The sequence below is a fragment of the Strix uralensis genome, chromosome 3 (assembly GCF_047716275.1).
Source record: "Strix uralensis isolate ZFMK-TIS-50842 chromosome 3, bStrUra1, whole genome shotgun sequence".
Taxonomy (NCBI): Eukaryota; Metazoa; Chordata; class Aves; order Strigiformes; family Strigidae; genus Strix; species Strix uralensis.
In genome coordinates this window covers 3,555,351-3,570,542 of record NC_133974.1, presented here as the reverse complement: position 1 = coordinate 3,570,542, position 15,192 = coordinate 3,555,351, and the positions used below count along the sequence as shown (strand labels likewise).

Here is a 15,192-nt window from a genome sequence, read left to right as displayed (position 1 = left end):
GTGACTATTGCCATGTGTCCCTGTAGCATCATGCCCTTGAATACTCACATTTTGGGAGCCCTCAGGCATTTCTCCAGATTTGCCCTGAAACTTCCCTTGCATGGACCCAGGACAAGTCAATCAAAAGACCTCCACTTACTTTCAAGGCCTTTGGCTGCATCTGTTCCTTTAGGGCTTACTGGACTGGGACCCACTTTATTTCCAAAAGGAGAGCCCTGACATTAAACCTTATTAAACCCTTCAAACACACTTGAAGCAAAAATTCAGTCTGAGTTCAACTTCTCTCTTTCTGTGTAAAGCTATTTAACAACTTTGATTTAAAACAGAAGGCTTTGCCGGAGGCGATAGCACTAGGTGTCGGAATATACTTTAAGTAAATAAGTATGTGTAAAATAGGAAGGGGACTGGGGCTTAAGTATTCATAACCAATTTGGGGGGGAATCTGTGATAAAAGAGGGCATTTGGCTCAGTGCTAGGATGTGAGACCATCCCACGTGTGATGGATGCTGTGACATGTCTCTGCAGCACCCATCACTTTGATACCCTCTCCAGCAGCCCCTGATACCCTGCTTGCTCCCTTACGCAGCACGAAGATGCTTCCCACATTAAAATAAAAAAAGGGCATTCATACCCTGGTGCTGAAGAGGTCTTTGAGTTTTTTTCTGGTTTAGGACTCTACACCTCGCAAAATAATTGACAAGTAAAAACATGAACATGATTTCCACAAGCCTGGCTCAAAACTGTAGTAGCTCCCGCTACAAAACTATTCTCTGATTTACTGAGCACAGATCTGGAAATAGGGATTCTGCAACCTGGATATCCAGCGGAGCCCCACAGCCCATGGGGACACAGGCAAAGAGGGGCTGCCTGGGCAGAACTGCTGAAAAAATTGGGGTTGTAGTGAATATACCAATGACATATTCATGACTATTTTTGCAAATAAAAAAATGTTAGCCAGGCTCTGGCTAAGCATGGATATTTCCATAGCAGCCCAGATTTGGGAAAGTTTGAAAATTAGTGGCAGAAAGCAGGGCTGTTTAGGGCTAGCACTTTCTTATTATTTGTTTCTCTTATTCTGGTTATGATCTTTCAGTCTGTGAGTCAGAGGAAACTACTCTGCAGCTAGGAAAGGAAAATAGTCGCAAAGATGAATCCTAGAAACATTCCCCGGATTGAGCAACACGGGTACAGGCAGCTCACGTGTTTTTGGTCTCCGGAGCTTTAGCTGCAGTGATGCCCTTGCCCCAGTTTTCTGCCCCATGCATCTGCTGGAGGTTATCACCCTGGTATCTGTCAGCAGGATGAAATACACACCTGCAGCTCTGCCATGTGGTTTCACAGTCCCAAATATCTGCTTAAACCATCAGTAAAAAGGAAATTGAACAAAGACCGTGGACGATGTCCTGGAGGAAGTGATATAGGTATATGTCCCATTCAGCTGGCATTGCAACCAAAGCAATCATTTCAGAGGAGCTGGGAACATTACTCTGAAATTATCAATCACAGCTCCCTGTTTTATGTATCAGAGCCCCCAAATTACCAGCCGCAAGTTAAATCATCCTGCAAACTTCAAAGCTGAGGGAATTGGAACCTAAAAATCCTGCAGCATCATTCTTTTATTGTCTCTCTCCAACTATTTGATGGATTTGACTCTTTTCAAAGAGGGGTTGATTTGTAGACTTTCTTTAAATAGTGAAAATTATCTCGGGCTGAAAATAATTTCTGCAATGATTGTGGTTAAGTGCTGGAACAGGTTGCCCAGAGAGTTTGTGGAGTCTCCCTCCTTGAAGATTTTCAAATCTCGACTGCACAAGGCCACGAGCAACCTTCTCTAACTTCAAAGTTAGAGGGGAGACTTGCTCCTGAGACCTCTAGAGGTCCCTTCCAACCTAAATTTTCTTATCAGTCTATGATATGATCCTCCCCAATGTATAGTTTACAAAATAAATCATATGCGTCTTTCGTGGTTGGTGTATAGTAAAGCCATCTGTGCTTTAAAACAGCTTTAAACTGCCTTAGAATATGAAATGATTACAGTTTCTCCTGCACAGAAGACAACTAGCACTATCATTCTTTCTAGTAGATATTTCAGTAGCTAATAGTATTTTGCAAAAAGCAAGACTTTCTAATGTAAATGGACGTTTGAGTATCATCTCCTCTCAAATATGTGCATCTAAAGAATAGGGTTTTGAATTCACATAAAGACCAGTATTTTCTCTGAAATGGTGGTTATCATGTATATGAACTAGAGGTATTCAGAAATTTTGACTTGACTTGACCCTTTGGCTTTAAAGGCAATAGATCTTGGCTAATGCTGTTGAGAATCTCACTCACGGAGAAGTTTAATATAGGACTCATAAGGATAAGGAAATAACAAGCCAACAGGAATGTCTGGATGCTAGAAAACATGAAAAGAGATTGAAGCAGGCACCAGTACAGTTTAACTCAAAAATGTTAATATAGGCCAAGTAATGCAATTTTCTCACCTTGATGAAATTACCGTTGTGTAATCTTGTTGTGAGTGACTCCTAAGCGTGATCCTGGATCGCAGTGATGTTGCGGTAAGTTAGAAGGTGGATAAAGGCTCATATTGGAGTTCCAGGTTTAGCATCGAGATGACAATAAACTCTGTGTCCGAAGAAAGACAGTGTCCTCTGTGACCTATTAGTCTACAGAGCTCATTAATGATGTCATGCTGCACATTTAAGCTTTTAAAATGTCTCTAAGGCATGGAATAAGCTTGTTTTCTGTTCAGCAACATTCTCCTCCAATAAGCAAGACAGGGCATGGAATGGAGATTATTAATTGTTTAATAGGAGCTGATAGAAGCAATTAACTAATATGGAGTAGTTGTACACTGAAGCACATTTACTGGGCAGCAGAGGGCAGAAACTGCAACACTCGATGAACACACTTTTTGCTGCATTTTATTCATTCTTGGGTATAAACCGTATCAAGAAATGACAAAAGAAGCAAGATATCAGAAAGCTCTGAGAATCCCAATTCTGAAAATCAGGGTGCATCAAAATTATGAGAGATTTAGTCATATGTGGTTGGGATGACGTATGAGGATGCTGGATTAAAGGAAGGGTTTGTGCACTGCTTGCTTATGAGAAGATTTAAGGTGCCCTTTCTTGCTTTTGAGATAGCAAGTGAACTTTCCCAGTTTAGCAATGGTCCCCAGCATGGTTTTAGCCCAGCACAACTAGCAGTGGTGTAAATAAGTCCTGCACACCCTTTGAGGATTAGCCCAGGCCAGGAACCATTCCCTAGAGGTGGTTTGGATGCAGCCTCTTGTTCAGGAGGAGTTTGATGTCGTGGACGCAGCCAGACAAAGCTGTGGTATATCAGCACCTGAATGGGGCCCTGTAGTTACTCCTTTGATACTCGAGCTAGGAACAATAATTATCCATCTGTGAATCCTTATTGCTAACTTGCAACATTATAACAAAGAAAAAAATCACTAACAAATGTTGATATTGAGCACATTAATTGTGATGGCAACTGTAAGTTTGATTTTGATTTTTTTAATAGACAGCATTTTACTTTCATGCTCCCCTGTTGCTTGAGCGCTGCATCTTATATCCCTTTTATATCTGTTAGAATGAAAATAATTCATTAAAATTAAAAAAGCGGGCCAAAGCCGCAGCTGGTGTAAATTGCTAGAGCTCTGTGGATGCCAGCTCGCTCCAGCTGAGATCTGGCCTTACATAACCTCATTTTAAGGGTATGTTCAGGCAGCCTCTGCTGCAAGCCTTCCAACCGAGCAGTTACACATGTCCTCATTTCCTCCCTTCCAAGGAGTGGGCTTTTAAACTGTAAACACCCTCTAGTGCATAAGGATAATGGCCCCTTGCAAGAGTTAGCAGGCGTGCCTGCGGAGGAAGATGGCAGGAGGGTGAGCTGTCAACTGAATAATGCACCCAACCCACCCTTCTTCTTCCAGGAGTGGGCACCAGGGAGAAGGTTGGTGCCACGGGATGGTGAGGGAGGTGGTGTCCATCCCTGCAGTGTGCTTTGCTACCATGACACCTAGGATATAACCATACTGCCATGGCAAAATAGGGTTGTCCAGAGAGAAGTGGAGCAGGTTAATGAGATGCTGGGAAGGGTGTTGTACCTGTTGTCCTTCTTGTCTTGATAAATCCTGCTCATCCAAAAGGGCGTGAAAGGTGCTGCAGGTGTAAGTTGTAGCAGAGTTAATTTTCTGAGCTCCTCCTTTCCCTCAAGGTCTGACTTCTCAAGCATGCTCTGCCGTTTTTTAAGCCAGGATTTACTTCTCTGAAAGCAGTAGTAGGCTTGTCTGTGCTTGGTCAATAAGTGTTCCCCAACCTGGAGTTGCTGGGAGTGGACTGAGTACCTCAAATCCTATTCCCTTCCATCTTTCTATATACCTATACTAGTAAACTGGGCAATTTCAAAGCCTGCTCATGGTCACTGTACCTTCATCATGCTGCTAAATTGTTAGTATAATCACTAGATTGGTCAAGACTTATGAGCACTCTCCCAGGTAATCATAACCTGGGCAGGGTTCAAGACTCTATAGGGCCCAGGGATCATTCCCAATACTGAATATGAAGGCAGCCATCTGGTTTTGGAGGATGAGAGAGTTCATTTCTGTGGTCAACCTTGGACCACTGACCTCAGGAAAAGCGATCAGGCCGCTGTCCTTTGTTGCCTACTGTAGATATAGTCTGAGATTCCTGACCTTGGTCAGCTTGTGGTTATGTGGGACAGGCCAGCAGGACTCTTCTTTCCTTAAAACATAGTCCAGGGCCTGTGCTGACATGCCTTTCTGTGCTCCTGCAACCCCCCCCTTACACATCAGCATCCTCTTCGTTTCAAGACAGCCTGTTGCCTGAGGCATCCTCCTACACTTTCTGCTGCTGATATTCAGAGCCACCTCTGTAAATTGAACAGTGCCAAGGCACAGGCACGATCCTGCAATAGTTCACCCTGTTAAATTGTCAGCACAGTCTCTGGCAATTTTGGCCAAGGCCGACTAGCATGGACATAGCCACGTGGAGTCGAGTCATGCCAGCTGGCCAAGGACAAAGGCTGGTCTTTGGTCTGCTTTGTTTAATGGTGCAGACAGAGCCTCTGACTCCATAATTCTATCTCTGGACATTTCTGCTACAGTCCTCGCTGAGACAGCTGAGCAGCCTCTGTCATCCACATGAAGCATCTTTTTCCACAGCGCTTAGGGTGGGTTTTGTTTTTACAGTAGGAGTACCTCTTCTTCTCCCTCCTGGTGGCATCCTGGGGCTCTCTCCAAAGGTTATTTGACCATATTTATGGAGCTGATGGCTTTGGCTCCTTAAAAACGTGCTTAGATGCAAGGACAGCAGTGACTTTGCCCCACGCAGTGTGTGTGCTACTGCGACATACGTAGTAAATAAGCATGAGGGTAATTATACCAACAGGAATTCTGGGAACTCTGCCAGAACGAAGGGGACAGCCAATCCTTTGTGCATTTAAAGAAAATCACCCTGAATCCCCCTCCCAAGCCCAAAATATTTCTATCTTTTGAAGCCATGAAGGGACTTAGAACTAAAAATATACACATACATACAAATACACACACTCGTATATAAAAATAGCCAGCATTCAAAAAATAAAAAGCCCAAAGTTAGGCTCCTGTATCCAAAATTAAGCAATTAAATAAATAAATTAGCCTGATTTTCAAAAGCACAGAGCGGTGAATGGCTTTCACTGACATAAGAGGAAGCATCGTGTTGCTGAAGATTGAAGATCAGGCCTCAATATGGATTTGAAAGTCTAATTATAGAATCCTGTTTGCTATCAGCTTGACCGAGAACAACAAATTTCAGGTGAAATGACATTGATTCTTTTTTCTTCAGAGTTTGTCTACACATAACCAGTGTTAGTAAAGGTAGGAAAAAGCCCTCAAACAAGTATGTAAAATGAAACATATACTGGAATAAAACCACTTACACCAGCGCTGCACATTCATGTTCAGAAATATAGGCATTACCAATGTTACAGCTAGGTGAAATTTTATGTTGGTTAATTAGACAGGTATTTATTAGTTGTTGAAAGCCTACCAGGTAGAAATACTGCTTTTCCCAGTTACTCTTGCACTTTCTCTGCTGAATACTCACAATCGACTGGCTTCAAGGAGGAATGGGTTTTCAGTCCTCCCTTTTCTCTCTTTGTCAGATTTGGGTCTGAAGGATGCTAAAGAGAGAGCACCGTCTTTTTGCATGGACCTAAAAGAGAGTACAAAGAGAAGTTAATTTCCCTTCAGCTGTAAATGCTCCTTGAAGCTGTTTTGCTCACGTGCTAGTCACTTGGGAGGCTGTGACCTTTTGCTGGCCAATATTATGTCAAGGGATTCCCAAGGTCACAGTCCCGTGTGGCAGTTGGGTAGGGATTTGTCCTTCTGGGTCTTCCAGCACAAATCAGATTGGGCAGGGCTGGGCTTTATGGTGTCAGGGAAATATGTCCACCCTGGATTGAGGACCATCAGCAGGCAGTACTCCACTCCTGTGTTTGTGTGGTGGTGTTTAGAGGCTGGGGACAGCACTAAAAGAGCTGCGTTCTGAAGCCAGAAGACTTTGGGAGTGCCCTTTTGGTGCTCTGTGACTCAGTTTCCCCTTCTATGGAAGGGCCACAGTACAGCTGGCCTTTGCAAAAGGTTGTGGGCTCAACAGTCAAAAGACATTTGTTGTTGGTCATTGCCATTGTTCTGACCATTGATGGAGACAGGATCAGGGCATTATATTAATCCAGTGCATTTTTATGTCCTTTTATGCACGCTGCCTCCACGAATAGGTGGCATATCCTCTCACTGTGGCCAGTTAGAAACATTCATGCTTAAACTGTGTGGATGGTGGTGAATCCCTAGAGATCAAGGAGAAATTATTGCAGGACATAGTGTCCCTTCTGTTAGTTTCTTCTTAATTTTTTTGTGTGACTCAATGCCGTTGTTATAGTTTGGTTCTGCCAACCTGGAGTGCTTGGAACAGTAAAGCCAGTCTTAAAAATAACCAAAAACTGGAGACAGCTGGTGGGGACAGCAATGTGGAAGAGTAGAGGTCTAGCAAATGTGAGCTGTGAGAAGGGACTGAAAGAAATTGTTTGGGTTTTTTTTTTTTTGTCTGGAGAAAAGAAGGTTTTACAGGGTAACTGTGTGAAAACAGATAAAAGACTGATGCAAGGTGAAAATGAATAAATTCTTCTCCTTGTCCGTGGCTGGGATGATGAGAAATTAGTGGCTTAACCTTCAGAAGAGGAGTTTAGGTTTCATGTACTAGCAGGAATGGGAGCTCCTGGGAAGGGGAGGCCATGCAAGACTGCAGGACAGATTAGGTGAATATCTCTCTGGAAAGAGTTTGGCAAAAGGTGATGCTGTCTTTGCCCATGGGCAGCACCTTGTGGGCACCACCACCTTGGGTTTTGCCAGCCATGTGTCGCTGATAATATAAAAAACAGTTACATGCTCATTTTCTCTGCTTTCTTCATGAGCCATTACAACTTGCTCTCTCCAACCTTGCCTTTCCTGCTAAACTGTATTTATTTAATTTATTGCATTCATGAAGGGAAGGCAGGATTCCTGTGTCATCCTGCAGCTTCTGGGGCTGGGGTCTTTCAGAGAAATGCCGAGTACAGGTGGTGGCCTTGGGCATGTTGGGGACTGGTGTCCATGGGAGAGCAGATGATCCACGGGCATTTCCACCCCACTCGGGCTCTGCTGGGGATGTCACACCAGTGTCACCAGTGTCGTATGTGACTGGCGTAGCATTTTCTCGGGTGTCGAGCCCCATCTGGTGGCTTTCCTGCGTCATTTTTTGTGTCCTTATGTCTTCTTTTGGGATTACTCATCTTCTGTGCTTGTGAACTGCGAACGGGAAGGAAGGACAAGGTGCCTGAGAAAGGGCAGGGCTTGCGGAGGTGCCTCTGCTTCTCTCCCAGCTCCCTGTCCTTGGGTGTAATTCGGGGATACAGATGCAGAGGCTGTCGAGGTTTATGTCCTTTCCTCCTGCTCTTCCTTGCTGTGCAATCTCGCCCCGAGTGGCAAGGAATGATCTAATCATTTTGGCGAAACCCCAGTTTGTGCTCTGAGCCCCTCCCAGAGCTCCAGAAGGCACTTCATCCCACCGTCATGCTGGCATCTGAGGTGGGACAGATGAACAGTCCCGGGAGGGGATGTTTCTCTCCATTGACTAGCTCAGATGACCAGCTTTAGGGTCGGCATTAGGTGAAACGATTGCCACCCCAAATTTCAGAGCACAAGGTTACAGCCACCACTCATGTTGAGAAGGAAAAAGATACAATATTAGATCATTAATATCAGCAAGCATTAGGAAGGACCCTGTTAGGAGGTGCTTCCTTTCTTAAATATCATGAGTCCTGTGACATCTGGGCACCTTGTGCTACCCTGACTGGATCATCTCTGTTTACAAAGATTGGCCAAAGGTTCCCTGAAGGACATTGTGTCCCCAGGGTGAGGTTTGCAGGTCTCCTTGCACACCTGATATAGAAACAGAGGTGACAGAGCAGTACCTGTCCATGCACGAAACACCTCCTTCTAGTCCAACATTGCCCAAAGTCTCAATAGCTGACCGGTGGCAGGTTGTGGCCTTTTGCATTTGTGGGTCACATGTGCTGAAGGTGAAGGTGGTGTCTCATTGCTCCAACTGTGATGAAATAGGGTCAAATCTCTGGTGTCTGAGGGGGAAGCTCCTTACTAGAGTGCTGAAGGAGCTTAGACAATCTGTCAAGCCACCACCAAGTGTGATGACCAGTATTTGTCAAGTAGCTTCTCTTCTCATCATGAAAACAAAGTGAGGGAGTTGCTTTCTTGTGCAAGTGCTTCATGAGTATTTCCTACCCCGCGCTTCACATTTGGGTGGTGCAAGTCAAAGGTTTCCTACTGTTGCAATACAAAAGCAGTCCTCAGATCTCGCAGGAGGTTGTGTTAGAGCTGTGCAGACACCTGTGTCTACCCCAGATTCCCTTTCCCCCAGACAACTCTCTCTCCCCATACAATTGGCCCACATCCCCATCTCCTCAGGTTTTGATGCATACCGAAGTCTCACACTCAGCTTTTCCTCCTTTTTCCTGCAGGTATATCCGAACTATGTACCTGGGGATCCAGAGCCAGAGGCGGAAGGAACACCAGCGGCGTTTCTACTGGGCTATGATGTACGAATATGCAGACGTAAATATGTTGCGCCTCCTGGAAACCTTCCTCGAGAGCGCCCCTCAACTGGTGCTACAGCTCTGCATAATGATCCAAAAGAACCGTGCAGAAACATTACCATGTAAGTGGCCCCCTCGTCCCCTCCTCCCCATCCTCCCAGCCTCCCCCCTCTCATCCCATGCTCAGCTACTGAGGGGTGTTTTGCTAACTGTCCTCCCTACGCAACCTGGCATGTGAGGGGCTGCCACTTTGGACAAATCTCATTCCAGCTCCCCGCTGCGTTCGCTGGGTAAAATTTCTGCTCGTTCCACTGAGAAAAACAACAGTATCCATGAAAAGATGAGATTCAGCTCTTCCACACCCAGTCCAGTGTAAAAAAATGATGATGTGGTCAGGAGGAGGCAGACAGTCTCTGCTGCTATGGCAAGTGTCACCATTCATTTGCCACCTGGCACTGTGCAAACACAATCATCCTCTGCCTCAGTTTCCCTCCTTACACAAGTAGGATGATAAAACTGGCCGGATTTGAATTTGTGTTGCGAGGACAAACGGTTCAATGCCTGTGCAATGCTCTGATGGTGTGAAGTGTAGTATAAGCAGGGGTTTTTTGAATAGCTAAATGCTGTAGGACCTTTTCTGAAGAGTGCCCAGGAATTGAGGTTTAATCTTTGGTACCATGGTTCTCAGCAAGTTGAAGAAAAGAGAGGGGGAAGGCAGTGGAGGGGATTGTGTATGGACAGAGATGTTGTCGTGCAGGTATCACTGCAAAGGTAGATAGATGAGCAGAGCCTTGGCAGCAACCACAGAGAATAGTTTGCCAATTCTGATGCCCTTTGCTGCAATGACGTCCTGAGCATGGGGCATCCACCCCAGTTGAGAGGCATATGCCCCTGTCCCAGCCCTGGGGTAAGCAGCTCTACCAGTCTATGCCCATGAGCATGCTGGCTGCCTGAGGGTCACCAGCTGGAGGGACAATTGTCCTTTCCAAGGACCAACAGTGGTATCAGCTGATGAGCTGCTGAGTTATTCAACCCCTGCTCAATTCACACACCAGGGATGACACTCAGCTTCCCAAAGACAGCCTGTTTGTGCCATGCCATTTTTTACAGACCTGAGGAGTTTCTTGGAGCTGAGATTGGAACTGGGCAGTTCTTCAGGGTTAAGTTTTGCTGGTTGGACCAAGGTCACCACTATCTACAGCATCAATAAGTCAGACTGCTCTCCCCTTCCTCCATACTTTGTACATGTCCATCACAGTTGTTTATAGGAGAAGGCCTCCCCTCTCCTATTTATGCAGGTTTTTTTCTGAAACCTCTCATCACGAGCTCGCCAGGCCTCCAAAGTGCTGACATGATGAACATGCCTTTCTACAACTCCTGCTAGAACTGCTTACATTTGCCAGCACCCTTTTCCTGCTGCTTCCAACATTATTAACCCTACTAAAAATGTATAAATGATAACCTAAGAGTCTTGCCAGGGCATTACGCAGATTGTTGGATTCGCTACAGAAAACACTGGGTGAAATTTGATGGCCTCTGTTGTGCTGCAAGTCAGACGACATGGCCAAATAATCCCCCCAGGCTTTCAAATCTGTGGCTTTTTCAGTTTGCCACTTCCAGGCATGGCTGCCTAATCCACTGAACAAGCTGCATCATTTTCCAACCCCCTCCCTTCTTCGGCTATGCAGTTCCTCCGTTCCTCCACCACAACGAGCAGGCTGCGATCTCTTCCAAGGCAGCGCACGTCCCCGCCTGCCTCCCCGAGCCCTGGAGGGCTCTTTGCCTGCCACGCTCCAGCAGCCAAGCTCTCAGGGTCCCCAGTGCACCTTCTCCCTGCCTCCCCCCTGCCTCTGCCAGAGATGCGGTCACGCATCTCGGGGCTGCGTGCTGAGCAGCGAGCGCTGCTGATGGATACGAGCAGCAGAGCTTGCTCAGCTCTCCTGACTCAGGTGCAAGGTTTCCTAGAGCTCCTCCATGCCCATTCCGTGCCTCTGTCTTCCTCCTCCTCCCGGCCAGTGTGTAATTATGTAAAAGGAAATTAAATGCTGAGAATAGCCGTTATGAAAGGGAGCACCAAAGATTTCCCTTAAAGCAGGCAGAAACCAAAGGAAGATGGATATTGTGAGGAAGGCAGTGTGTTTAAAAATCAAATCAAGTCTCTCCTGGCTCATCATGTCTATGTGAGCATGGCTCGTCACAGGAAGAGGCCAGTTCTGCCTCTAAACAGGGACAGTATCAGCTGCAACACTGAGGGATGCACACTGGCGAAATGGCCCACAGCAGGGCTTGTAAACCCAGGTACAGCCCGTGCTAATATGTCCAGACTCCAGCTATTTCCATAGGGTTCACACAGTCTCTTATGGATTCATTTAGTGCTAGAACAAGGTCAATTTACCATTTTATGTGGCGTACATCCCTCCTCCAAGCCCCAGTCCTCCCTGCACTTAAGACTGCAATGCTAAGCCCAGTGCAGGAAGCCAAGCCAGGCTCCAGGCTTCTCCAAATGGGTCAGAAGAAGGTCTCCTTCTTCTCTTTAAGGAGTTTTAGAAAGGGAGTTACTGGAATGACTATCAGGAAGTTTTGCTTTTTTCTCCTAGTCCCCGTGTTAAGGTAGGTGTTGAGGTAAGAATAATGAATACACTGGAGGTCTTTACTCAAACCCAGAGTTTGTTTGCTCCAGAGTTGTTTAGGAGCATGGTGATAGAAGGAGCTGATCTTGCCTATAGTAGTTGCAGTGAGTAGGGGGTACTGCGCGGACTAGTAGAAAGGGATGCAATCAGGTTAACGCTTAATTTCCAGGTTTCCATATCTATTGGGTGGGCAGAAGAAAGAAAAGCCTCCCCATACCTTGCAAGAACCATTTTACCCCGAGAGGTACCTGTTTGAAAGGTTTGGGTGGAACCTGTATTTATTGCTCCTTCAGCACTCAAAACCAGAGCCGTTTCACTAATGGGCCCCTGCTCACCCAAGAGTTAGCATCTCCTGCATCATCTGGCACCACCAGCAGCAGAAGTGCTGGAGCTGGAATTTGAGGTCAAGTCCCAGCCTCAATAAAGCTTGGGACAACACCCCTGGGTTTTCATGAAGGTCAGGATTTGTTCCTTCATCATATCCCTAGCACAAGGCAGACCAGATCCCAGCTTAGCTGCCGTTGCCCGATGACTCGGGAAGAGCAGAAAATAGCACAGAGAGAGGCAAGAACTCAGCGTACTCCATCAGATGATCAGATCTGACCTGGAAGGTGCACGCTGAGAGCCTGAGCTGGGGTACTTTGTGCTGTGGCTGCTGGGACAAATGAGTCGACATCAGTTCCCGAATGTGCACGTGGAAGGAGCTGATGTTGGTACGCCGGCCCTTAGTGAGCCATTCATCTGCTACAGCCACAGATATGTGGGTCCAAAACAGAGTCAATGGACGGTGAGGTTGGAAGGATGCCTCCAAAACATGGACCCAAAGTGGCTGAAGGAGGTGAGGTGAGATGCTCACCCTCCAGCAGCAACTTTCTCCAGGGAATCTACACAGAAGCTAGGTGATGTATTTAGACCTACCCTTAGGGTTAGGCAAAAGAAGGTGATGGGACTCTGTAGAGGATGCACTGCTGTCCCTTACTCGCCTTAACTGTCTCAAGATTTAGGAGAGGATGGGATGAAAGGGTGTCCATCTCTCTCAGATTGCTGGACAGCACTGGCCAGAAGACTTCCCCTGATTTAAATAACATGGTGTATTTGCAGGGGGAAACATAATATTAACAAGAAAAAAAGCCCACCAACCCAGATCTTAATTTCATCATCAATTCTAGCAGATAATCCACCTCAGTCCTTGCAGAATAAACCATCCTTAACCCACTTCACCCTGCAGAAGTGCCTGTTCTTCTGCACTGAATGGAAAGGAGCACATATAACCAGCTTAAGGGAGACACCCAACTTCTAGGCAGTTAGTGAGGTGAGAGGGATTCCAGTTTTTCAGCATAAATCGCCTCTTAAAGAGATTTCCTTTTACTTAATTTTTTCATGTGGCTACTTTAAGACTTAATGAGATTTAGCAGAACCTCTAACGTCCTTCTACTCATGTCACCAGTTCTTTATGCAAAGCTTTTGCTGGGAATTTGCCTGGACGAGGCTGCAGTTTTCAGGGCAGGGTTTCTCCCCACAAAAAGGACTGTCTATCCACCGATGGTGTGCCTGTCTCCTCTGTAACCCTGCTGTTGATCTGAAAGAGATTTGCAGCATAAGCCTTCATTTTGCAAAGTACTGTTGAAATCTCTGGGATTTTGAGAGGTGTCTGCACTCTCTGCAGCCCCCAATAAGTAGTCTGAAGCTGCTTGTATATTTGAGAAAAAGCAACACCAGCTTCAGTTTTTCTGGGGGTGTTGCTCTTTTAAACAGAGTGACACAAGTTAGGCCTAAAAGGGATTTTAGACATCTCAGCTACAAATATATGTTTGCCGTAGAGTTATCCTGGTGGAGTTTGTAAATCTTCTTGTCCCTCCCAAAGCTAAGTCCGATCTTTTATCATGTCCTCACTCCTTCTGTACCATGTCTGGGGGCCATGTATGATCAGGGCTTGTCCTTTTTTGCAGGGGCACACTAAGATGCTTTTCTGTCACTTAGTTTAGAAGACTTAACTGGTCTTTGCAGGGTATTGAGGGACAAGCAACATTGGTGGATTAGCCATTGTCCTCACTGCCCAGAGAAGGCATCCCCCATTGAGCTGAGTGAGTTCAGGATGAGCCGACCTCAAGTTAAACCCTCCTGCACCTGAGTGAGAGGATTCCTGTGTGGGTGATAATGAATTAAGTCCAATGCGGAGATAAATTTCTCAGTTAATTTTCCCCCAATGTCAGGCCAATAGTTAATCAATAATATGCTGTGAATAATGGATATGCCGTGAACTACATGCTGTCTGAAATGTCCTGTTAGATATGTTCATAGGATAGGAAATATCTGAAGGCACCACGACTTGTTGAGGAATCTGAATGGATCTGAAACCAAGATCATATCGAAAGGACAACACATAAATGGATTGCTTCGTACTCAGTCCCTGTCCCACTCAGGCCCCAAAGATCAAAGTAAGCTTCTTAGCTGGGGCAACCAACTTAGAAAGAAAGCCTTCAGCCTTTAGTCACCCAAGGGTGTGATTTTCAAACGTGAGCAACACTGGCCTGAACTGGCCTGAACGTAACCAAAGAGACTAAAATTCCCATGTCTCCACTGAAAGTGGAGAAGATACTCATTAGATTTGAAAGTTCATCCTACAAGTAGGACTACTAACCTTGAAGAAGCACTAGAAGTTATTGCAAGATCCTTCATGGATCAAGGAGGTACGAGCCAAGCAGGTACGTCCATCAGAGAGCTGAGCAGAAATGGCACCAGCAATGGACATTCATCATCACCACTGTTGCCCTGTTAGCATGGGCCTGACATGGTTTTGCCTTGGACCAGCTAACTCTGAGCCAAACAATCCCCAAGGAGGGCTTGGGAGTAAACACAAACCAGGCACCATTCCCAGCAGGCAGTTGGACATGGCCACCTTCGGATGCCAGGAGATGGGATATGTATGGGGCCAGAGCATGCCTATTGGCTGCCAGGCTGGAGATCCCTGCAAACACTCAATTCTTAGCAGAGATGAAGCCACAGAAGGCTATGGGTGGGAGATACCATGCTAGATGGAAAAGCATGTGTAGGGGAAAGTGCTTGCTGCCTGTTTTCCACAGGTCACTTTCAGTTTGGATGTAACTAAATGTGTACATTCCAACAGTGCACAAACATGAATCCAAAAGTCCAAATTCAAATCTCTGTGACCTCACTACACAAAAGTGTCCCCATTTGTGTAGAGTCCTGTATCCAGAGTTACCCATCATAAATAAGCTGTGGTTCACACTTTCTACTCAGGCTTCAGATTCCACAGGGCTCAGTACAAAAAAGACTGACATCCCATCTACAGACTCTGTTTGACATGGGTGAGACATTGATGCAGGCCCAAGCAAAGTTCTGTTCCTCCAGAAGCAGAAATCATCTTTTCTTTTTC

The 15,192-nt window shown here is 45.9% G+C and overlaps 1 protein-coding gene across 1 annotated transcript in view; it reads left to right on the top strand.

Annotated features, from left to right (window-relative positions):
* Positions 1-15,192, top strand: part of XKR6 (XK related 6) — a 184,734-nt gene that overhangs the window by 153,060 nt on the left and 16,482 nt on the right. Inside the window, exon 2 of the mRNA XM_074861331.1 lies at positions 9,091-9,287. Within this exon, the coding sequence (XP_074717432.1) occupies positions 9,091-9,287 (197 nt within the window). The remainder of the gene's footprint in view (positions 1-9,090; positions 9,288-15,192) is intronic.